Source organism: Notechis scutatus, chromosome 2, assembly GCF_049901735.1.
Source record: "Notechis scutatus isolate UNSWTSFEM ecotype Mainland chromosome 2, rNotScu1.2, whole genome shotgun sequence".
Lineage (NCBI taxonomy): Eukaryota > Metazoa > Chordata > Lepidosauria > Squamata > Elapidae > Notechis > Notechis scutatus.
In genome coordinates, this window is record NC_142010.1 from 235,217,392 (window position 1) to 235,242,865 (window position 25,474).

At 35.4% G+C, this 25,474-nt stretch overlaps 1 protein-coding gene, 1 long non-coding RNA gene and 1 other non-coding gene across 3 annotated transcripts; 1 reads left to right on the top strand and 2 right to left on the bottom strand.

The window, feature by feature from the left end:
- Window positions 1–388: 388 nt before the first annotated feature.
- On the top strand, window positions 389–21,496 carry AGGF1 (angiogenic factor with G-patch and FHA domains 1). The gene is made up of 14 exons (XM_026670601.2): window positions 389–867; window positions 2,271–2,370; window positions 4,131–4,315; window positions 5,312–5,458; window positions 7,284–7,472; window positions 9,403–9,736; window positions 11,142–11,253; window positions 12,376–12,427; window positions 12,556–12,657; window positions 12,892–13,057; window positions 13,687–13,769; window positions 14,996–15,123; window positions 15,969–16,068; window positions 20,302–21,496. The coding sequence occupies exons 1-14, from the start codon at window positions 715–717 to the stop codon at window positions 20,485–20,487; spliced, it is 2,037 nt and encodes a 678-aa protein (XP_026526386.2). The 5' UTR covers window positions 389–714; the 3' UTR covers window positions 20,488–21,496.
- Window positions 21,497–22,243: 747 nt separating this feature from the next.
- On the bottom strand, window positions 22,244–24,827 carry LOC113413954 (uncharacterized). Its single transcript, XR_015748203.1, has 2 exons — window positions 23,956–24,827; window positions 22,244–22,623 (listed from the first exon to the last, which is right to left on the bottom strand). It is a non-coding gene; the product is annotated as an uncharacterized LOC113413954 (long non-coding RNA).
- LOC113413987 (small nucleolar RNA SNORA47) lies at window positions 22,820–22,952 on the bottom strand. Its single transcript, XR_003371121.1, has one exon. It is a non-coding gene; the product is annotated as a small nucleolar RNA SNORA47 (small nucleolar RNA).
- Window positions 24,828–25,474: the final 647 nt, after the last annotated feature.

Here is a 25,474-nt window from a genome sequence, read left to right on the forward strand (position 1 = left end):
GGAATCTGCAATAAGGGTAAATACAAAAGCAAATGTCAAAGTGAGCAAAACTACTTTCTGCTACCCTGTGTCCCATGGACGTGGGTGGCGTATTTCGACTCGGTTCTGACGAAAAGGGCATTGCGAGCGTCTGAATCTCCAGCCCTAAGTGTCATGGGAGATTCTCAGTCATCCGGGTCATGGTTGTCCCAAAGCTTTTTTTCCCTTTTCTTCAAGAGGCAATTGGACTTTTTCTTTGAAGACTTTCGCTTTTGAAAGCTGAAGAGCTGAAGAAGCGAGAAGCGAAAGTCTTCAAAGAAAAACCCAGAAAGTCCAGTTGGCTCTTGAGAGAGAAAAAAACAGACCTTTAGGACTCCAGCCCTAAAAAGTGAGGGACGGACAAATACTTTCCACGCCCACCAAAAAATGCAGGCCGGGAGAAGACGCAGCCGATCCGATCCCCTTTTGGCGCAGTAAGGCGTCACTTCCTCCCTTCTCAGGAAGAGCGACGAGGCCGCCCATAATCCCCGACGAATTTTGTTATGTTTTTCTGAGGGAGGAAGACCCGCGAAGGGCGGGAGACGGCGGCGGGGGCTGTCGCGGCTGCGATGGGCGCGAGGGACGTTGCAAAGGCACCGGCGGCGGCGCTGCTGAACAGGCGCCGAGGTCGCTGCTCCTCCGCCTGCCCGGCTGATCGCTGAGCAGCCGCCGCGCCTCCTCGCAGGGAGAGGCGGGATGGCCGAGGCGGCCGGCGAGTCCCCGGCGGCTTCCCTGCAGGAGAAAGTGGCTGCGCTGGAAGCGGAGTTGAGCGCCTGCCGGCGCCGGCTTGAGCGGGAAAAGAAGCGGCGCTTCCAAGCCCAGGCCTGCGCGGCCAAGTTACGGAGGCAGGTGAGGCGCTCTGGCGGGAGCTGTTCGGGGAGGCCCCGCGGCTCTTGCGCCTTTTCACTCCGGCCGGCTTCTCGGGGACAGGCAGTCGCTCTGCTGGGGCTGCACTCCTTAACCGCGCAGCTGGAACCCGTGGAGTCGCTTCTTCGTCGCCTCTGTTGAAGGGACGAGGTCCTCTGTCCACTGCCAGGCCTTGGATAGGGACAGAAGGGAACCCTGCGCCTCAGCTAGCTCTACTTCGTTTCCCTGCCAGGGAGTAGAGTCTGGAAAAAATGTTGGGCTTCACTTGAACTGTCCTAGTCCAGCTTTCCCCAAGTTTTCCCTCCTTAGATCCTAGCTTAGCATCAGCCAACCTTCTCTCAACATGGCAGCTGCTCTGTATTTATTTCTGGCTTGCAGTTGCCCTGTTGACTGATTAAATGCCTTCAGATCTTGGTGGCTACATACATCCCTCCCCCACACTTTATGATCTATCTATCTATCCCTAATACTTGTTGTATTCCAGAGGAAGGAAGGCTTAGACATAAGTTCTCTCACATAGTTCAGAAGATTGGTTAAGGACTCTCAGTAGTCTTTCAGAGCCACGGAACAATAAAAATCTATTAAAAAGAGGGGGGGGAAGCAAGCCAGTGTGATGGATGAAGGATGAATTACAGGTAGTGTTTGATTTCATTCAATGACCATTTGAAATTACGATGCTGCTGTAAAAAATGACTGGCAACCGATCCTTGCACTTATGACTACTGCAGAATCCCTGTCGTGATCAAAAGTCAAGCATGTGGCAATCCACATTTACATTTGCAAAAGTTGTAGTGTCCTAGGTTCATGCAGTCACCTTTAGTGACCTTCCAGGGACTTCTGATAAGCAAATTCAATAGGTGGAAGCTGATATCTTACAAGGTTTTGTTTTGGGCTCAGTTTTTAATTTCCTCCTCCCTTTAATTAAAGAGAATAGACACAAAGACAAATGCAAAAAAGAAGCACCAAACAATAAAAATATTATATACACAACAGCTTATATATACAAATAAAGTTTCAATTAAGTTTGACTATAATTTTCTAATCCACCTCTGTAAGCAACTCTTTCTTATATTGCAAGTAACATTAGAACTATATGCCATAAATGTACCTTTCCAGGGATGAGGGGCAACCCCATTACTGTTAAGCAGAGCATGGAAAACCCGTTTCGGTTGTTCAGTGGTCAATTTCTAAGTGCTAGTAATTCAATAGAATGTATTTATCTGAAAGTATTAAATTTTGTCTGACAGTCAAATTAACATGCACACCCAGCAACACTTTCCCCCCTTTCTATACAAAAGAGGGTCAATTTGAAATATCTTTTTTTTAATACATCATACTAATCTATGTTGTGGGTTTAATTTTTAACTGCTTATTTTACTTTGTAGGTTGAAAAACTTGGTAAAGTCAGCAATGGTGAAAGAAATGAGAAGAAAACATTTACTGTAGAAGTGCAAACTGAAGACTCTGCTGCATGGTTATACACAGGTAATAGGAAATAATAGAAATCCTATGAAGATTCAAAATAAGGGGTCATTGCTCTCTTGGTGGTTTTCTAGCATTGTTTGCTAGCACTGATGATGTTAACCTAGTTTGGGTAATGAAATGTCTGCAAAAAAACAACCAAGCTCAGAGAACAACAAGGAACTCATATTTCAACCCTGAGCTACAAATATTCTCCTTTATTAGATTCAAAATAATCTTGTGACTATTTGATACTGATACATGCCTGTTATGTTTGCCTTGCTGATAAAGTATTTTGTCCTAACCAATAGAAAATGTTCCAAGTTGGATTATTACAGTCGGCATTATTAAAAACCTTGTTATGAAATTATTTAGACAATAAGCTTCCAGTGTAACTTAAGAACAATATTTAAATAATTACTTCCTGTGCTGTCCAGACAGTTTAGAGTTAATGGGATTTGGGATAGTTAGGATTTGAGAGCTGTCCCCTTAAGGTAGTGCATCATGGTAAATGTAGTTAAGGTATCCTGGGAAATGTAGTCCATGTCATTTGGCCACATCTGTAAACCCGATTGGTCACTAAATTGACTCTTGTTGGGTTGGGGGAGGCTCCCTCACTCTTGCCTGAACACAGACTCATGGTGGCAGCTTTACCCCCTGCCTCTGCGACTATGGGATAGAAAGATTAATATCATTTACACTATGATTTCAACTATGCAAAGAATTGGACATTAGATGCATCTCAACATAACTGTGAGTCACCTTGAGGATACCTAATATAATCCAATAAAGGAAACTTTGTAAGGAAGAATTTGTAGAGTTATTCTATCTCTTTTTATTCAGCAAGTGAATCATAAGACAGAATACTTCCCATTACAGACTGAAATACGTACATTAGTTGAAAAGAAAAAAGGGATCGTGTGTGTGTGGGGGGGAAGAGAAAGTAAAAGCAAGTTTAATGTGTTTAAAATTACAGTTCTTATCATTACCAGCTATAATGACAAAAGTTCAATCAAGTAACTAGATATGATACAATTTGAACCAATCAAAATCAACCCTGCTTTTTTAATTATCTATTTGGCTATATAAATTCATTATTAATCCCTGTTATATCTTTGGGTTTAATATTTTGTCCAACAGTAAAGATTCATAATAATATAGTTTTAAAACTAAAACATAAATGTGTAATAAATGTAACATTCCTATTTGCTTATCCCCTAGCTTCTACCTACCAAGAGAAGCTATCAAAATCAATTGCTATCAAAACCAATGTTTGGGTTAAAGCAAATCCACTGAGGAAAAATACACTTTTAGGTGTTCACAATTATTGGAATGTCTGTATAGTTTTCTTGTGTATCTTTGAATACTCTAGAAGGGTCAATAGTCTCAATATTATACAGAGCCCTAGCAAAGCCAGATTAACAAAAGTCTGTATTTTTTGCATGCTTTGGTGCTATTTATATGTGTGTTTGTGTGTGTATCTATATCTGTCTGTCTATCTTGTCTTAAAAGATTAAAAGACTATAAAGATTTCCAAGCGGGTTTATAAATACCAAATTACTGTACATTATTATTTTGTGATTAAATAATGCAGTAGAAATTAAATTGAGAACTAAAAGCCTCCTTCTTAGAAGTCAATAGAATCTTACTTTGGTATTTAAATTGTGATGGACTTTAATGCATGAACACTAGGAAATGGGAAATATGTATATATATATCAATAAAATGACTATTGTCTTGTATGTAAAATAGTTTTTCTAACTCTTCACTCTAATTTTTAACAGATTATTACTATCATAATTATTACAACTGTTCTGAATTATCCAGTGAACCAGTGCAGCCAAATAACAATAATGAAATATTGAACTCAAATTGTACAGATCATTTACAAGTAGACAATCATTTAGATGTTAAAGACAGACAGCACGATGAGCTTGAGGAACAGGGCAACATATTAAATAATGTGCAGGTAAGACCACTTATTTGTCAAATTTATATATGTTTTCATCCAAAAATTGTTTGTGACATATTTCATTGTTCATGTCATTTTTCTAACATCTTTTAAAATACTATATTTTTTGCACTATAAGATGCTCCGGAAGTTAAGGCACACCTAGTTTTTGGGGAGGAAAACAAGAAAAAAATGATGCATGAAAAAAAAATGTTTCTCTAAATAAACTTAAAATCTCTTTTAATTGTAGTTGTGTATTATCATGGATGAAACACATACCACTGTGCATCTTCCCTCCATATTGATCATTATTGCTATAATCTTAAAATAGCCTTATAGTCTATTTTAATTGTGGAGGGATTGTGTCTGCATAGGCAATGGTTAGTAATGAAGAGATGAAATATTTTTTAAAATTCTATTTTTAGTGAGTTCAGCAATAACATCAGTTCATTTCACAAATGGATGGAGTTAATTTTAGCAACACTCTCTACTTTCTAGTCTTTTGGAACTTAGCAGAAAACTATGAATAAAACTATTTGGGAATCTGCCACTGAATTTTATTTGTGTGATTCGGGAGACTTCTAAGAATTACAAACAGAAAAGTTTGGAGTAATTTTAAAATATTTTATTCTGTAAAATAAACATCTTTTTTACAGTTCACTTTTCTACAAGTTTGTACAACTCTTTTGTTAGTATTTTAAAAATATTTTATATGGAACATCTATCTTTTAAAAAAGATAAGATATAATCCACACATTACTGTGTTATGTTAGAGAATCACTCACAAATAATTTATAATAAAAACATGAAATTGGTTGCTCTTACAAGCTAATAAATTTAGCAGATAATACTTTGGAATGAACATATGGAACTAAATCTATCATATAGAATGAAATCTAAACTTAGTTTGGTGAATCCTTTATAAAGTTAATATAAAATAAAGTTTGCAAAATAAAAGTTGCAATATACTATATAACATAATTTATCATGTTCTATTGTATTTCTTAATTCTAGAAATCAAAAGATGTTTCATTAACAGAAGGCACATTAGCAGAAAGTCTGAGAGCTGCTGCGGAAGCTGCTGTATCACAAACAGGATTTACATATGACGAAAATACTGGATTATATTATGACCATAGCACTGGATTCTATTATAATTCGGTAAAGTATTTTTACATTGAAGTTTTCATTGTTCACCTAAAGTATGTTCTTATGAGTAAATTTTAACTATTAGAATATAATAGCAAATCATCAAATTAAGCATGTTTGTTTTGAAAGTAATCAGTAGTTCTATTTAACAAAATGGGTTGACTAAAAACAGGGCTTGTGTATCTTGGTTTGTGAAAAGGAGGGATTGTAAAAGTATTATGAGAATACATATGGGGTGACATGCCTCTGAAATTTGTTTCAGCAGATACTAGAGAATATTTTCAAGGGCCTCTACAAATGCATAATTCATGAATTGTCCCCCCCCCTTAAAGTGGCATGTTGGATTGCTTTGGATTACAGAAGGCAGAGGGGCATTGAATTCCAGTAGGGTGATCCCACGTAATACTCATATTCTGGGATCAGCGATGCAATCAGAAGAAGAGTTTAATGTAACAGTGTCAATTAAACATTCTTAAATGTATATTTTAGGACTAACTTAACAATGCCAAATAAAGTACTGATTTTCATTGAATTAATTATAACAAAAACCTGGAAATACAGAAACTAAAATACTGAAATATAGCATCCAGAATTGTGCTAAATTTACATTTACATTTACATTTAAATTTTACATGAAAAGTTAATTCATCCAAAAATGTTGAATAGATGGCAAAAAAATTCAGACTTGTTTTAATAATAAAGCTTTATTTACAAAGATGTACCCATTTCCAACTTGAAGGATTCTAAGAAGTGTACAAAGATATGTACATATAATAAGAAATACATTCAAAGAAAAAATATAGTAAATGGGGGTGGAGGGACACAAAAAATAAGAGATGAAGTGCAAGTAAAGTAATGGCTTTTTCTTTGTCTCTTTGTTTCTTTGTCCTTTCCTCTTCACATTTTTTTCTTTGAATGACACAGTCAACGTAAACAAAAGTACAAAAAACTGCAGGAAGGATGGTATTATACTTAACAGTTACACATTTGGTGCCAGCAATTCCATACCAATTAGGCCTTAGAGGCCTTCTAAAATTCCCAAGTTTTTATAAGCTTCCAAAAGTCGATGATAGTAGAAACAATCCTTGCCTTAGGGGGCAATCTGTTCCAGGTATTCACTTGGATTGGGCAGACAGAATCTGTCTGAGATAAATGGTTTTGTAGATATTTGAGCTACAAAGGGCTTTATGAAAACTAGTTCTTTGAATTCTATTGTGAAAGCTGTTTATACAGGTAGTGAAATTACTATATGATATACAGTAATTGTTTATATATGATTTTAAAGAACAGTCATGTAAATTACAGTAATTCATACAGATAGAAGACAAAAAGAGTGATATGTGTTACACAAACAAATGTGTTACACAAACAAAAGAGTGATATGTGTTACACAAACAAAAGTAGGAATGTTGCCATTACTTTACTTGCACTTCTGGAATTAAAGTTAATTATATTAACTTTAATATAATTATAATTATATAGATCGGTTTTTGCAGAGATAACAAGACTTATTTTATGCCTCCCTCTCCACCACACACATTGTATATAGTATTGCAGACCTTGTTCCAGAGTGTCCACAATTGTCCAGAAAGGAAATTGTTCCACAGTATCCACAATTGTCCAGAAAGGATATATACAGTGAGGGAAAGCAGAAGAATTGTTTGAATCAAATGACATCATTTTAAAAATAAAATGCTTTTATGGATTATATCTCTTGCAAAGTATTTTTATCAAATGTATTACCAAGTGTTGTTTTAGTATATATCTGTCAAACTACATGGTAACTTGTATAAAATACCAGATGTGAAGCTATGATGCATATTTAACTTTATTAAAGGAAAATCAGCTGTATTATGATCCAACCACTGGAATTTACTACTACTGTGATGTTGAAAGTGGCCGATACCAGTTCCACTCTCGAGTGGATCTGCAGTCATATGGAACTGAAACTCTTCAGAGCAACAGAGACAGAAAAAGTAAAAAGAAACGAAAAGATGCAGATTGCTCTAGGACAAATGAGCACAAGGTATTTACTTAGCAAATGATTTTTAGTTAGATTTTTAGCCAAAAGGCAGCTTGTGGTGCATTAGTATAATAATCAAATGATAATTAAATGCAGTAAAATAATATTTCCTGTTGGTAACATTTATTTACCTCCTGTGTATGTATATATATCTGAGCAATTGTGTTGTTCACTCACACAGGCATCCGTGCTCTGAGAGAAACTTGTGTTCAGCAGGCATAAATCTTGCATGTTTAGTTAGCCCTATTTAATTCTGACTCTTTTTGCTAAGTGAGTATGTGTAAATTGCTGTTATGTTCAGACTGGATGCTTATACCCATTTATTTGGGGTGTATGTGTGGAAATTGGGATCCTTCTATAGTTGAACTGGATCAGTAGAGACCTTCCTTCTGAACTGAAAGCATAAAAAACCTATGCTTACTATGGAATAAGATCCACTGAATTCAGTGGCTCTTACTCCAAAGTGTATTATTGACTCAGTTGAATTTGCCCTTCCACAGATAATAATTTGAGAAAAAAAGTCTTCCCTTCAGGAAAATATGGTGATTATAATTTGAAATACAGAGCAGTTATGGCAACAGTTATTGTATATTTGATGTCACAATAATTCAGTGAAGCATCATATGTGGCTTTTCTTCTGATTATCTCAAAGCCAATTGGAACTGGAATACTCAGTTGGACTATGCCCCCCAATAAGCCGTACTTCCCAATAAAATTATTTTGATGAATAAAAAAATTTTATACTGATCATTGGGAGGAAATTTGATTTATTACTTGCTTTTTTGCCTTTAGATAGATTAAGGCAGGTTATTTAGGTGTAAATCAGAAATTATCTGTTCCTACAGATAATTTACAAAATACACTTATGGGCTCTATATATTACACTTTGTCCTAAATTATGCATCTTCTGCTTTGAGGGTGCTTCTGCTTTGAGGTAAGTAATTTTTGGCCTTAACAATAAGTAAAATGAGTGATAGATAACAAGTGGTAGATAAAAAAGGATGGACTCACTGAAGCAGTAGGCGTGAACTTAAATGGACTCCAGAAGATGGTAGAGGACAGAAAGGCCTGGAGGAACGTTGTCCATGTGGTCGCGATGGTCGTACATGACTTCACAACTGACAACAAAAAGATAAAACAAGGAACTTAAATTGCTTATGGCTTCATTGTAAGAATTCGTATCCATAAAAGTGAATATAAAATAAATTAGCAGCAACCCAGCAGCGCTGAAAGAGGCACAATTTCTTTCCTTTGGGAATTATAGGTCCTGGATTTTGGATGCATTTTATAAGTTAGCCATCTGAGGTACCTTGGTTGAAAACTGTTGACAAAATGCAGCATGTTGTCCAGTTAAAGATTATGGGAATAAGAGTTTTAGTAGTATATAGGTAGATAATCATAAAACTAACAAAGAATTGACAAAACAATGGTTGACAGTCTTTCTCCCATAAAAAACTATCCTGACAATTCTATCCAGAATGTAATAGATTCACTTCTGTAAAAGAAACAATTGGTCTTGTCCTTCTCTTTGGTCAAGTAATTAAGTTGGAGCTGTATGTTTTTTTCCTAAGAAAAGAAATTAAGAGATTGTTGAGATGAAAACAAATTATAACTGTTTTTCCTGGGTTTATTGACAGAATTTAGAAATGATGCTTAGTTGGCCAGATATTCTAACAGACTACTGAATGAAAGGAAAATATAGGGAATGCATTGGGGGCAGAAAGCTAGGAGGAAAGTGACATCCCCAAGTGCAAGGCACAATTTGTTTAAAAAAGAAAAAAAGTGTTGACAGTAGTAAGAGAATGCAACCATTATATTTTGCCATAATTGTTAAAGCAGACAAAGTTATTTCTCATTGTCATGCTATATACTGTGTTTGTGTGTGTGTGTAATTTTAAAATTTAACTACATTCCTTTTTCTATAAATCTTCAGATTCTGAATACAGAGGAGCAAAAATCATCTAGCAATCTGAATTGCCTTTTTGCCCCTAATGAACCAAGTTCTCCAGGAGAGGAAAAATTTCCAGATGTGAAAAAGGCTAAAGTGGATGTTGATACAAGAAGCACTCAAAAGACTAAGGAATCAGTTACTGCCAATGGAAGTAGTATAAACTCAGAGTTTACTGCTAGTATAGAAGACAGTAAAACAGATACAGAAAGTGAACCAGAAGAAGGTGAAATCACAGACACTGAACAGGAGGAATATAGCAATGAAAATGAAGTGACAAGTGAAGAAACTGAAAATTCAGAAGATATGGACAGTGAAGGTGAATTAAAGGTTTTTATAAAGGATATTTAGGAATAATATTTGCAGATTGGGAACGATAAAAAAATAATTGTCAGAAAATTGAATTATACACATTTGAATGCAAAACTGTCAAAATCAGGCTCTTCAGTGAAGTCTATAAAATAACCCAATGTCTTGCTTATGAATCCATAAGGAGAAAAATATATCAAGTAAAAACCTACTGTGTATATTGTTGTTTACATGGATTTTGATAGAAAAAAGTAAACATGGACTTGAAAACACATGTTCAGAAAAACTTTTTACACGTGGATATAAGATGCTTATTGATATAAATTATGATATTAAGGTGGTAATACTCTTTAAAAAGTATTTAAACTTCACAAAAAGTTCAATAACATTTAGTCTGCTGCTGAGAAAAAGCATAACTTCTGTTTTGTTCCAGACTGCTCCAGAAAAATAAGACAATCGAAGTAGTCTTTGATTTATGACCACAATTGAGCTAAAAATTTATGTCGTGAGACATTTGTGAATTTTGGCCCATTTTATGGCCTTCATTGCCACAGCTGTTAAGTGAATCACTGCAATTGTTAAGTTAGTAACATGGTTGTTAAATGAATTTGGCTTCCCCATTGATTTTGCTTGTCAGAAGGTCGCAAAAGGTGATCACGTGATCCTAGGACATTGCAAAGGTCATAAATGTGAGTCAGTTGCCCAGCATCTGAATTTTGATCACATGACCATGGAAATGCTGCAACGGTTGTAAGTGTGGAAAGCAGTCATAAGTCACTTTTTTCAGTCACTAAACATGGTAACTGAACAGTCACTAAATGAACTATTGTAAGTTGAAGACTACCTATACAGCTTTTATTAGTTTGTTGACTTCTAAAATATAGACTCTTAGGGTTCATCCATATTTCAATTACTACCATTAAATGTTAACTAAGAAGCAATGTAGCTGAATGTTCAAATTAACAAGAGGTATAACACCTACAAATGCATTTCCCGTAAGAAATTTTTCCTGTCAAATACAGCAGCTTTCTTCATTGCTGCTTTCACTTAATCTAGCAAAATTATGACTTCAGTTTAGGATTAGCACATTGAAATGATGACCTGTTCTCTCTGTTGCTTTAGTTACCCTAAGATTATTTTAATTGTACTAATCCTTCTTTTCCCATACATGCATGTAACCAAGGTGTATAAAGTTGGCTACAACTTTAATGGCTACATCTTGGGAAAATAAGTTTGTCAATTTTTCTTTTATAGAGATGGTTGCTTTATTCATATTTTAATTTTTACATAGTTTTTGCACATTTTGTATCTATAAATGGCTGAAAATCAAGTGTGCTTTCTAATTCTCTTTAGGGGATGCAGATTGCATAATACAGGAAAGTTTCTCTTTCTTAGCCTTATATTTATTTATTTAGATGAAGACAAGATCTGGCCACCTTGTATCAGAGTGATTGTAATTAGGTCACCAGTACTGCAGATGGGATCTCTATATATCATCACAGCTGTGAAACCTGCCACGATTGGAAGGTACCACACAATTGTTAGATGTCTAGATTTCTTTGTTAATTCCATCCTGTTTATTCATATTTGTAATGTTTTTAATGATCATCTTTAATTAAGACTTCATTTTGAATGAACCTGATTTCGTGCATGTATTGATTATAATGAATGTGCTGATTTACTGTTAAGTCAGATTTTTTCATTTTCATTAAAATACACACACAAAAACAGATGCATGTATATGTAACTGTGTGTAGGACGTGCACTGAGGAGATACAGATGAAGAAAAATGTCCTCAAGTTATGTCCACATTTCTTCTTTTTTCTTTCCTTACTGCTGCTTAGATAGAGACTCCTATCCTTGTATAAAAGGTATTTGCATCCATTGGAGTTGGGATTTTTTTTTCTTTTTTGTAATTTCCACCTTTTCTCTTAGTTTATCATCTCACTATAAGCCATTTTGGTGGACTTTTGAATCTGGTCTGCTGGATATGAGAAAATCAGCATTGTGTGTGTGGTGACTATTTGAACGTTGCTCCTTTCTAATAATAATCCCTTCTAAGTCCACTGATGGACTTACTTGATGTCTCTGGACAATATTGCCAATAACTGTGTTCTGATGGGCACTTCTAACAGTGTTGGGTGAAATCACTGTTTAATTCAGATTTACACTACGGTTTTGTAGAAAGTTATGAAAATAACTAGATTCAAATGCTTCACTGTGAAGTGGGGGAAAAAATCAATTTGTACCTGGACACAGGCAAACTTTAGAGCACCTTCTCTAAGCCTATTTTGATGGAACCAGGGTGTACCGTTCATTATTTAACCAAATAGAAAAGCACTAAAAGATCAGCATTTCACTTTTCTAATATGAAAGGTGCTATTTTACTAAAAATAATTTTAGCCTCAAAATTCAAAGAATTATATATATGTCTAATGCACTTACAACTCTCAAAAGGTAATTTTTAAAAAGTGTGCCTCTGGTAACCCAAAGGCTTCCAGCAGGCAAGTAAAGGAATGCTGACATACTCACTAATGAGGGATTCTGCCAATGACTTGAGTCTGCCATCGACTGCTGAGGCTAGTCTTGCTTCTGAGTGAATTTGTATGCCATGTATCCACAGACTTTAACAATTACTTCTTTTTACAGAGAGAAAGGGATGGAACATACCCTGCAGATTCCAGAGGCCTCTGTCAGCAAGGTAATTAATTCTTAAGGTTTTTTTATGAAATTGAAAAGATGATTACAGCAGGAAAAAAATTTGATTTATTATATTTTAAATGCTTTACAATATTTATGTACTTGCTATCAAAATATTTTTTCTGTTAGTTTCATGTGGAAGTATACTTCGATCATGAATTGCAAAGTTATGTTCTTGTGGATCAAGGCAGTCAGAATGGCACTGTGGTTAATGGAAACCAAATTCTGCAGGTGAGTATAACAATGCGACATGCTCCTGACTGATTTTGTTGATCCCTGGCTTTGCCCAGCACTTCAAATGGCCACTTCTCTATCCTTTCTGCTCAGCTGGGACACTGCTAAATGCATGTTTTGCTGTGTCACAAACTACCCTCCCTGTACCTTTCTCTCTGAAGTAATGGTCCCAGGCTCTTTTGTTAGCATTTAATTTTCTGCTTTCCAGTTCTCATATTCATTTATTTACAGCCTAAAACAAAAAGTGAGCCCCATGTTCTGGAACACGGTGATGAAGTGAAGATTGGAGAAACTGTACTATCTTTTCATATACACCCTGGTAGTGAAACCTGTGATGGATGTGAACCAGGGCAAGTCAGAGCTCATCTTCGCCTTGATAAGAAAAATGAATCTTCTAGTAAGTAATGAAATATTATGGTTAACTTCTAAGGAAAAGTTAAAATATTATATTGAAAATAATATTGTATAATTAAGTTTAACTCAACTCAAAATCAGTAAGTAAATTGGGTAAAATCAGTAAGTCAGCCTCAAAAACTCTTAGATATAGATATGTGGACCATCCAAAGATAAACATTCAAGATCTTTTTATGAGGCAATATATTATAAAACTCAGGATAGGATAGGAAGAGAATAATAGAAAGTTGAAGTCATGAAGTCTGCATGGTTAAGAGTCTTGATAAAGAAAACGGGTTTATTTAATACATTAAATTTATAAGATGTCATATTCTTTTCAGACTACTGAAAATACTGTTTAGCAGTTACTGAGATTTGCTGAAAATTGTTTTTAATATTTTAAAAAGCAAATGGTTCTTTTCAGTACTGAAGCTTTTATATTTTTAATGCACAAAATATTCAACCTAATGGTGTTTGTCTAAATGATGTACGCTAATGGTCTTAGCCATTGAAGGTGTTATGAGGTAGATCAGTATCTTGGTATAGGTGTAAGTCTAACATGGCTAATTCGATTCCTATCTACATGCAGTAAGTTACTGGTTTTGTTATTTGATAAAATCCTTTGTATTTCAGTTGTCCCTGCATTAACAAAAGAAGAAAAGGAATTAGTTAGAAGAAAAGAATTAAAACAAATACGTGTAAAATATGGCTTACAGGTAGATTTATTTTTAAATGTATTCTTAACTGATAATGCATTTTGGAACTTTTTTTAAGCATTTGGACTTTTAGTCTATTCTGATATACCTCAGTTATGATAGTTATCAAGGTCTGTAATACAGAATGAGATATACTATAAATAAGAATCAGGATATCATACTAGATTGAAACTGTGGAGACATCCGCTCAAGCCCTTATTCGGTCATGGAACTCATTTAGTAATTTTGAATTAGTCATTCTCTCACCCAAGCTATTTTATGTGTCATGGAGATATACTGCCCTGAACTTCCAAATAAAAGGCAGGGTATAAATGCATTAATTATACCCCATTTATTAAGCAAGCATTTAACACAAATTTATAGGAGTGTTTTTTGCCTGGTTACAGGCAAAGGCTCTGACAGTGTCCACACCATCATTGTAAACATAATATTGCCTTTTAAAGGGGTTCATTTTTATAGTAACTTAAGAATGTAAAAGCAGACTTACTGGATAAAATCAAGAGACCCTTCTAATCCAACACCTAACTCCTATTGCAGCTCCTTCTCAAAAACCCACAAATAAGTGGGTTTTTTTTTAAAAAAACTATGCGGGTGTACAGGTCATTCTTAACAATTCATTTAATGACCATTGGAAGTTACAACAGCACTGAAAAAGTGATTTATAGCTGGTTTTCACACTTTTGACTATAGTAGCATGGTCACATGATCAGAATTTGGACGCTTGACTCTGGCATGTATTTATGACTGTTGCCCTGTTCCAGGGTCCTCTTTCTAACCTCAGCTTCCTAGACTTCTGACAAGCAAAGTCAAAGGGGAAGCCAGATTCACTCAATGACCACATGGTTCTATTAATAGTTGCAGTGATTTGTTTTGCACCTGGGGCAAAAAAATGTTGCAAAATGGGGCACAGTTCACTTAACAACTGTCTTGTTTAGCAACAAAAATTTGGGCTCTATTGTGGTCATAAGTCAAGGACTAACTACTCCAATATGAATCTGAAATAAAAAGAAGAAAAACATGTTTGTTTCCCCTTTATTATGCATACTTTATAAGCCTATGCCATTTTCTATCCCTCCTAGTCATTTCTTTCTAAATTAAAAGAATATAAATGATTCAGTGTTTTTAAGATCTTTCATGCCCCATTATTTTTACCACATTTTCCTGTATGTAATATATGTATTTTAAAAGTATACTTAATTTATGAGATTTATTTTTGTTTTTAAAAGAATATAGACTATGAAGTTGATAAGGTTGTAAAAAATCCGAATTACAAAGACAGAGCAGGAAAGCGCCGTGAAACAGTCGGAAGTGAAGGAACCTTTTATAGAGATGATGCTCCAGCCTCTATACATGTGTAAGTTGGTTTCTTTTATTTTACATAATTAGGTGTCACATTAATATACAATACTTCATAAATTCAATTCTCTAAAAAAATCTAAAATAATTTGGCACATTACAAATGTTAAATTAAAATAAGTCAAAACAACCAATGTTGTAGTCACAGTGAAGATTAAAATACATCAACATTATGGTAGATATAAATCAGGGATCCCCATACTTGGCAACTTTAAGACTTGTGGACTTCAACTCCCAGAATGCTATGCTGGCTGAGGAATTCTGGGAGTTGAAGTCCACAAGTCTTAAAGTTGCCAAGTTTGGAGACTTCTGCTTTAAATTGGGTCTGATAAAAATTTGACATCTGCATTAATTGGAAGTCAGGATTGGTATAATATGATCAAAATAATTGGCACTTTAAAATATTGTAGTTGTATGAAGCGTTCTTGGTGCTCTTTGAGCTTAGTTGTTTCCTTGCTTTTATTACCCAAACTTGGGTAATAAATACGCTAGTGGCTTTCCCTGTTAAGTGTTGGTGGGAGTGGTCTTGGTGATTATTTGGTTGGGCTGGTTACTGTTACCTTGTTTGGCAGTTCCTTGATCGGGATATTATTTCTCGATTGCTACTTTAATGTTAATCTTGGTGTTAATCTCTGCTCATCTGGATGTTGATTGTTTTGGTCATAGTTGTATGTTAGCTCTGGTATGCTGAGGTATTTCCTTGCATAAGAAGGCATATTTTATATATAAATATATTTTCAAAATAAGTAGTAAAATATAACCCCGATCTCTTCCATTATTGAAAAATTTAAACAATTATTATTCCAACTCACCATTTCCATATTTGCTGTTTTACTTTTGAAGGGAAATTAGTGAGAATAACAGAGGACACAAACTATTGAAGAAGATGGGATGGAAGAAAGGAGAAGGACTTGGAAAAAGTGGTGGTGGAATAAAAGATCCGGTAGGTATTTTTTTTTTCAGTGAACAATCCCATATAAATAATACCTTATTAATTCTGTTTTATTTGTCAAAAAAGAACCGTTAAAATCAGTAGAATTTATTTTGAAGTACACTTGTGCTGTAGAATGCACCTTATCTTGTAAACCTCTCCAGACTTACCATATGGGATTTCTGAGCGCACACGGGTACTCAGTATGGTATGAAAGTAGCAATGCCAAATTATGAGTTGAAAAGGACCCTTGGAAATCACTCCATTCAACCCCTTCCCCAAGTGCAAGAAACCAGCACCATCACACCTGGAACAGCACATGGTCAACCTCCAGTAAAGGGCAACTCATCCTCTCCTGAGGCAGCCTGTTCCATTGTTTAATTCTTATCCTTAAGACTTTTTCTTGGTGTCCAATGAAATCTACTTCCTTGTCATTTAAACCTGTTGGGTTTTTATGCTGTTTTTTGGAGGAGTCTGAATAATTCTGCCTTGCCTTCTATATGATAGTCCTTTAGATACTTCAGGATAACAATCAACTGTTTGGCAGTTACTAGATACATAATCTGATTGATAATTATCATAATTAATTTTTGAATTACATAAAAAGTCAATACAGGTAGTCCACACTCACCAACTACTTGCTCAGTGACCATTTGAAGTTACAGTGGTGCTGCAAAAATAACTTTATGGCCAATTTAAAACTATTTACAACCCTCAGTCACATAATCACAATTATAATCACTACTGAATCTGTGGGGTTTTATTTTTTCATTTTTTAGCTCATTGCAGTGCAGAAAGAAAGGGACTATAAGAGAGTAAGCAATTTACTCTTCTGTCCCCTGAAAAAAAAGCAATCCCACCAGCCTGGAGTTGAGAGCTACATTATTGAAATAACTTGTATCCTCTTGAAATCTCTCCACTTCTACAAGTGGGGAAAGTTCTGGAAAAGAACTGCCTTCAGAAATTGCTTGCTTTCCCAACATCCCCTCACAGAATGGAGACATTGGAGAAGGGATTTGGATTGGATAGGATAGAATAGAATACTTTATTGGCCAAGTGCGATTGGACTTTGCATATGCTCTCAGTGTACATAAAGAAAAAAAATAAAATACATTCATCAAGAATCATAAGATACAACACTTAGCGATAGTCATAGGTTACTAATTAGCAATCAAATCATACTAGGAAACAAAACAATATAAATTGTAAAGTTACAGGCAACATGGTTATATCAAGTGTGAAGAGATACGTACTAGGAAGGATGAGAATAATAATAGTAATACAGTCTTAGTAATTTGACAGTGTTGTGGGAATTAGTTGTTTAGCAGAGTGATGGCATTCGGGGAAAAACTGTCCTTGTGTCTAGTTGTTCTGGTGTGCAGTGCCCTACAGCAATGTTTTGAGGTTAGAAATTAAAACAATTTATGTCCAGGATGTGAGGGGGTCTGTAGATACATTCACAGCCCTCTTTTTAACTCGGGCAGTATACAGGTCCTCAATGGAAGGCAGTTGGTAGCAATTGTTTTTTCTGCAGTTTTAATTATCCGTTGGAAGTCTGTGTCTGTCTTGTTTGGTTGCAAAGTCAAACCAGACAGTTACAGAGGTGCAGATGACAGACTCAATAATTCCTCTGTAGAACTGAATCAGCAGCTCTTTGGGCAGTTTGAGCTTTCTAAGTTGGCACAGAAAGAACATTCTTTGTTGTGCTTTTTTGATGACATTTTTGACGTTAGATGTCCATTTTAAGTCTTGAGATATGATAGAACCTAGAAACTTGAAGGTCTCTACTGTTGATACTGTGTTGTCTAGTATTGTAAGAGGTGGTAGTATAGGAGGGTTTCTCCTAAAACCTACCAGCATTTCTATGGTTTTGAGTGTATTTAGTTCAAGATTGTTCTGTAAATTGTTTGTGTAGCAAGCCTGCGGCTCCCAGTCTGGACTGCTGGCACAATTGCATTGTTTTCAGTGTGTACAAGACAGTAAGCAGCCACTGTCCTTTCCAAAGGGCAGTGGAATGGGTAGGAGGCAAATAAAAGCTGAAAGTGTGCAAGTTTCACTGCCTAGTTTTGTCTCTTTCCAGACAGAAAGCACAGTTGCAGTCATTTAGCCATTGGCTTTGCTTAACTGTGGAGTTGCTGGTCCCAATTAGGGTTGTTAAGTAAGGACACTTATAACCACTTAGGGCTTAAGGCAAATTAGATTTTAGCCCCAAAAAACCTTGGGCATACAATCCGCTAATTACCTAGGTTATCAGAGGCATATATTTTCTACCATTATAATTCCTTTGGAGAAGAGCCTAAGATTTACTACTGCTTATTCAAGTACTGCTAAGCCTCTATATCTGCCAACAAGAAGTTCAGAAATTCAGCTGGCCAATTCTGAGCAGGTCACGATTTATCCAGGCTGAAACTCTAATAAGCATTTTAATTGCTTGTGGTTTCATCTGGGGAAAAACTTCAAGGGTTTTACAAGCAAGTACACTATGATGTCTTGCCCATCCTGTTCCCTGTGCCCATATGCTCGGCTTATCTTCTTTCTGCTGCCACACATAAATTCAAGTGGCTGCCCTCCATCCTTCTTCATGAACTCCCAGCACCCTCCTTCACCTGTGGCTACCAGTCTCCTGCCATAACCTGTTATCTGCCCCTCCTTACTTGCCCAGTGTCTTTTGTTCCCTTCTCTTTCACTGCTGCTGTGTATGGCACACCCAACCTTATCTACTTGCTCCCCATCCCATCTTTTCATCACCTTATTCTCCATTACATGCACTTTACTGCTGTTGTGTGCAAATATTGATGGTTTTGTATTTTCTTCTGTTTCCCACACCAGAACAGCTCTGTTCAGAATGTTATATGTTATGTTCAGGCATAGATTCTAGTCTCTGCCTGAACATAATGCATGCTTTGGACAACTATTGCTTGTTCCATGCATGCAACATTTTGTAATCCCTACTCCTCTTCAGTATTAAAATATCTGTGATTGGATGAGCAAACTATTCCAATGAGATGCTTTTACAATGTGCAGGAATAATAGCAAAGCATATCTTCACTCATTAAAACGAAAGCTCCATTTTTTGTAAGGTTGGTGCAGCTATCTCCTAACAGCTGTAGTAAAGTAGTTGTGCATTTGTATACATGCAGAGTCATCTGTGTGAACCTTTTAAAATACCATATATGGTGTTTCAATAATTGAAGTTGACTTTATACATGATTGTTTGCTTTGCAAAATACCTCTTTCAAATGTTTTGCACAATCCTACACACAGGCATATGGAGTTAGGAATAATTGCCATTTTTGACCAAATGTAAAGTTTTGCTTTAAAAGCAGAGGGTTCTAGGCACAGATGTCATATGAAATTGTATTTGTAAGGATATAGTTTCTGCACTGTAATACATTTACTGGAACTGATAAAGCAAACAAATTCAAATTTCTCAGTTCTCTTTTCATTTTTACTGCTTACTAACAAGCCTAAGAAACATGATATGCATGCATGATACGCATGCTTGTCTTGCTAACATGATATGCAACAGGGTTAAGAAATTAAGAAATCTGGTCCGAAGTAGCATTAAGACACAAGGATGGTTACATTTGGAAAAAGTCTTTCAAACTGTAAAAGCTTTGTCAGAGGTGTTCAGACCTGATCATTATGAGGGAAAGTGGGAATCTTAGTGTCTGAAGAGTGGCCGCTAAACTCACATTAGGCATAATTAAGTTGTCTTAAGAAAATTGAAAGTTTTCCATGTATGATAAAATTAAATGGTGAACTAGTAGTCCACTTGATTGAAACATATACTTGAAATTTGACATGGCATATTTTTGTTAAAGCAAATTAGCCTTAGAGACGCTTGAATATACTGGAAATTTATCGATTAATATCTGATCTTGGAATATACTTGATAAAATATAAGTATACTATGCAGTGTCACTTCCCCATCTTCCTCCCTCCCTCTCTATAGCCTGAATATATTTTGACAATGTGGCCAGAAGAACAAAGTATGTCAGGCCATATATTTCTATATGTTATTATATTTTCCCATTGGCCATTTTGGGTGTCTTAGTGCCCCAAAAGACAGATGGTCTTGTATATGCAAAGCATGAATACACACCGACAGTACCTTAATATTTTAGCAAAGTAATAAGAGCCAAGTTCTGCACACAACAGTGTTTTTCCATGTCTAAAAAAATAATTAAAATTATAGCATGTATATTTATTGAATCTAATTTATAAAAATTCAATGTTTAACAGATCAAACTTCAGTTACACAGAAAGCATGCAGGCTTAGGTGCAAGTATGCCTATTTCTGCTGAAGAGATTCAGATCATCAGTACCCAAAACAAAAGGAACTGGGAAAAAGCGAGAGAAAGATTTGCAGAAACGTTTCAGGATTCTAAAACACTGCAAAAATGCACTGAAGAATCTAACCCAAATTAGAAGAGCAGCAGAATTAAATTCATAATTTGTTAGCTTGTTTATGTAATTATGGTTTTTTACCTTAAAGGTGGAAATGTTATTTGTTGTATATTAACTGCTATATATGCTCACTTAATTGTAAAGCACTGTTATTGTACATGTTGATTTGTTTCTCTGACACCAATTTTAATCATAAGATGTGCATGGCCTAAAGTGGCCCAGTTCTTTTTGAAGAGTTTTGGAAGCAAGTATGAGGATAATTCAGGATTTTTTTTTATTCTACCACTTTATTTAAATAGTTAATTTCTGTAACTTTTTTGATTCCTCATGGATCTCAAAGGAGTCTGTGGTCTGATGAAACAGAAAGCAAGAAATAAGAGCCAAAAGAAAAGCAATACTGATGCATCTCACTTTCTTAAAATGAAATCAATAGATTTTCTAAAATTAGACAACAATTCTGTTCTAAATGCAATATTACTATTTTTGGTGAGGAAATAATATACAAAAGGCCATACAGAAGGCCTTATTTTCTTCCGTGAAGAAGGGTTGTACATCAAGCTTCTAGTATTCTATTCAGGTAGCATGTTTAGAAAAATGATACTATAGTCTGATCTTTTGTACTTTTTAGAATTCAGAATTACACAGTTCAGGGGCTGAACTATTATAAAATTCAGCATCTTTCTGGATTCAATTATTGTTTTTGATGATATGCAAGGATGTTTCTACTCCAGTTTAGCTTTTTCAATATGCAGGGAATTCTGAGGTAGAAAATGCAATCACAGATTTGGAAGTGGCACAGTCTTAGGAATTTGGTACCGTAAACTAGTCCTATATAGATGAGCCCTATTAGCTTTCTTCAGTCTGTATTGCCATATACCTTAAGATTTTTAATAGACAAACACTATTTATTAACCTTTGTCCATTGCTGGCAATGGAATTTAGGCTGGATTCTATTTTTTTCTCCATTTTTCTTCAAGGTAGATACTGAACATTTATTTATTGAAATGTTAATAAACATGCTTTCAAAAGATGTGCTGTGAATTTTTAACTCACAAAAAAGATAAACAAGAAAAATTAGATAAAATTTCATTTATATTTGTGTTTATGGATATTCTCAGTCATCCAGGTCATGACACGACACTTGTGTTTTGTAATTATAGATAATCTGCATTGTGGGTAATTGATCTGAACAATGGCGAATAGATCAATACTTGGTTTTATTTTTTGTTTTTTTTAAGATGCTGGAATTCTTATATCAAAGATCATTTAGCCCACATTTCATCCAAATATCACTATTTAAATTTCTAGGGATGAAACTGATTTAATTTTAAAACTATTTAATCTTTCAGATTAAATTACTAGGAATAGCAGCTTGGAGTGGCATGTTCATTCTTAACCAAAAATGCCTTCAGTTCTTTAATGGCACCTATTATAGCTCATGTCCTTTTCCTTAGCTCTCAGACAGCTAAAAATTGTAAATAAAATAAAAATAAAAATTGTATTGAAATACTTGTAACATAATAGTTCTAATATCAAGCATCCACATAGTTCTGTCAGCCTCAAACAGTAATGTTTCAGGAACAAACACGTTTTTAATGGAAATTTTTTCAATTGCCTTGTTCTGCCTAAGAGAAGAATAAAATGACAGTCATGATAATTTAAATTATAATAATTTATAAATGAAACCTTGAACTGTTTCATACAAAAACAAGACAATTCTCAAAGCAAGCCAGCATGTTTTTAAATATTAATGAAATTAGGACCAAGGCAGCATGTATTATTTGATAACTATATTTTAATTTAAGAATGTTTAAATAGATTCACAAAAGTGTAAAGTGGAAAGGTACTTGAATATGCTGGGTTCGTATATTAAAACAAATTATAAAGCTATTTGTTTGATTTTGGTTTAGAAGTATACAACAAAGGCTCTAGATTCTTTGAAAGTATTGCCACAACACATTTTTCAATGCAATAACAAGTGTGTTGCACTTCATCAATATGAAAAAGTTATATAACACATGTAACAATATAGATTATTCTAGACCTAGATATTTAAAACACTGTAAAGGTCATGTTGAAAGGAAATCCTTAGTATTTTGTTCGATGTTAATAAGATACCTACTGTAGCAAGATCCCTTTTTCAGTTTTTTGATCATCCTATTGGAAGGAAAACAGGTTTGAATTAATATTTATCATAATTCATCTACATCTAAATTCAGGTATGCAACCCATTGTGCTATATACAAATCATCAAAATTTTATATATGTTTCAAGATCAAATATGATTTACAAAAATAATACTATTTAATAATATAGAAAAGCTACTTTAAACTGCCATGACGTTTGAGAAATATATGTGCAAGTAGCAATGGTATTCCTATATCCAGTAAGTTAAAGGAATATGACTTGCTTTTGCACAATTTTATTTTGGAGGTTGTAACCAATAAATGCAGTACTTGGAACTGCCTTATTTTCTCAGACCTCCTTCGTGGGCCACTTATTTATTAATTGCACAAGAGGCAATAACATTATTTAGCCCGTGAGATTTCATGGACAGGGTGTGATATCTGGAAAAGTGGCTACCGGCAGAGAACTTACACAACAATCAAGAATTCACTTTGGCCCAACAGTGAAAGACCTTTTATTAAACTTATTACTTTCATTGTGATACAATATAAGTATCTGCCAATTCTTCATTCGCCCCCACATACAAAGAAAGTTCCAGAGATACACTGATATAAAGGAACTGAAAATGCAAATAGTTTTTAAGAATGTACAGTTTATGATTTTCACATTTCAGTACAGGCAAATAAACTACACAGTGTACTGAGTTTGTCTCCTTGTCCCAGCATAACCGTGTAAGCCTCACAGCTGTAATAATCATCTAAATAAGGCTCCCCAGATTCTCTTGCAGCTGGCAACGTGCGAGCTTGAAAGGCTAAGGCGTAATTGTGTGGGGGGGGGGGGGGGGTTGCTCCACGTGCACTAGTAGTACAGTTTAACCTTGAAAAGTATGTAAAATTTTGTTTATCCTAAAGATGTGTGCACATTTCCCCTGGCTTTAATTACACTAGGAATCAATTTATGTTTGTAAGAAACTTTCTCTTTTCCTGAGAGTAAAAAATCATTTCCAACTTTTTTCTTTTTTTTAACAGCAAGCATCGTTAAACCAGGTTACAAAAAAATCGGTAGCAAGCTACGCCATGCTGCCTCGTGTCTCCTTTTAGATTTTACTTTTGGGACAAGGTATAAATCCAGCCAATGAGTTATACAAAAAACTCTTGGAATTTAACGTTTCTATTCCCGCCCCCATTTTGCTTATTTATTTATTTTATTTATTTATTTGATTTGTCAATTGTGACAAGGTAATAAGTACAAGGACAATAGTTATATACAAAAACCTATAAGAAAAATAATTAAGCGATTCAATAGGTCCGGACCCACGTTGGTTGCTTGGATTTAATTTGGGTTGCCTTTCCAACTACTTACCCTTCCCGGGAAGATCTTCTAAATTGTAAGCCGTTTTCATCTCTACCCAACTCATTTTCAATAAGTCATGACGTTTATAGAATGCTCTCGACGACAACAATAGCCTAACGAAAAGCAATCGCTGTCCTTTTAAAAACACAAAGAGAGAAAGTATCCTCGGCAATTCCCCAATTTTCCCCATCGTCTTCCGCTTTGGAGGTACGAGCCATCACGTGCTTTGCCTTAAAGAGCCAGTGCGCAATTTTACCCGTGCTGTTTTCTGCATTTCAACTGACAATTCCTTTAACTGGCTGAAGGATTCTGGGAGTTGAAGTCCACACATCTTAAAGTTGCCAAGTTTGAAAAACACCGCTCAGAGTCTCTTGGTTTCTGGTGCCTTAAACTAGTACACCAAATTGACTCTCCTATTTTATATTTAATAGAAAACTTAATCATATAAAGGTGCCACCATATCGCCATATATCTCATATTTTATATTGCTGGAAGTTAAAACCTACCCCGCTCCTAGGAAAATGAAATATTTTAGGATATACTAAAAATACAGAATATTTCCTTTCATGCCCCATGCTCCTGAATATTTTTAAGGAGCGCGGGACAAGCAGTCCAACACTACAAAGGCTTCCATGCAAAGTTAATTTATTGGATTTTATTAGGCATCCTCAAAGTATAACTCAGAGTTATGTTGAGATTCATCTAACGTCCAATCTTTGCCTCAATAGTGTGAAAAGATGGTTATCTTCATCCCATAGCATTATAGCAAATAAAACTCCAGCACGATGCTGGAGTCCAGGTAAGAATGCCCAAAAACTCTCTCACCCCAACCAGAGATCAATTCAGTGACCAATCAGGATTACAGATATGACCACGTGACATGAACTACATCTCCCAAGAGACATTAACTACATTTCCCATGAAGCATTCTCTTAAAGGAGCAGCTGTCACTCCTAAACTAACCATATACTGTCTAACCAGCACATTTCCCCTAAAAAGAAAAGTAGAAACTCAGAGGCAAAAACTCAGTCCCCCACCTTTGCTAATGGACCATTACTCTGACCTGGGCTGGTCTATTTTACATAACAAAGATCCATGTAGAGCTATAATAGGAACTTGCCCACAGCCCTTTCATTACATCATCATCCAGCAAGACTCCACCAAGCTTGGGAATCAGGACAGCCTACAGAGTTGCCCCTGCATGGCCCCATGGGAGTCTGACAACCAATCAGAATACAAGCTCAAATTCAAATCCCAACAGAAGGTATAAAACCCAGGGACTCTCAGCATCTCTGTCCTTTTTTTTTCTGCTCAGGAACCCATCCTGTTCAGCAATAAACCATCTTTCCAAGCAATCACCATGTTTCCAGTATCTTTCTTCCCCACTTGGAACTGAACCCAGAAGGATATTTCTTCCAACAGTGTTGAACAGCCAAAGCCAAAATGCTGTTTGCATTTCTCTGCCAGAAAATTCTGTTTACTCTTTAGATTCCCTCAAGATGAAGATGAACCTTTAGAAAAACTTTAG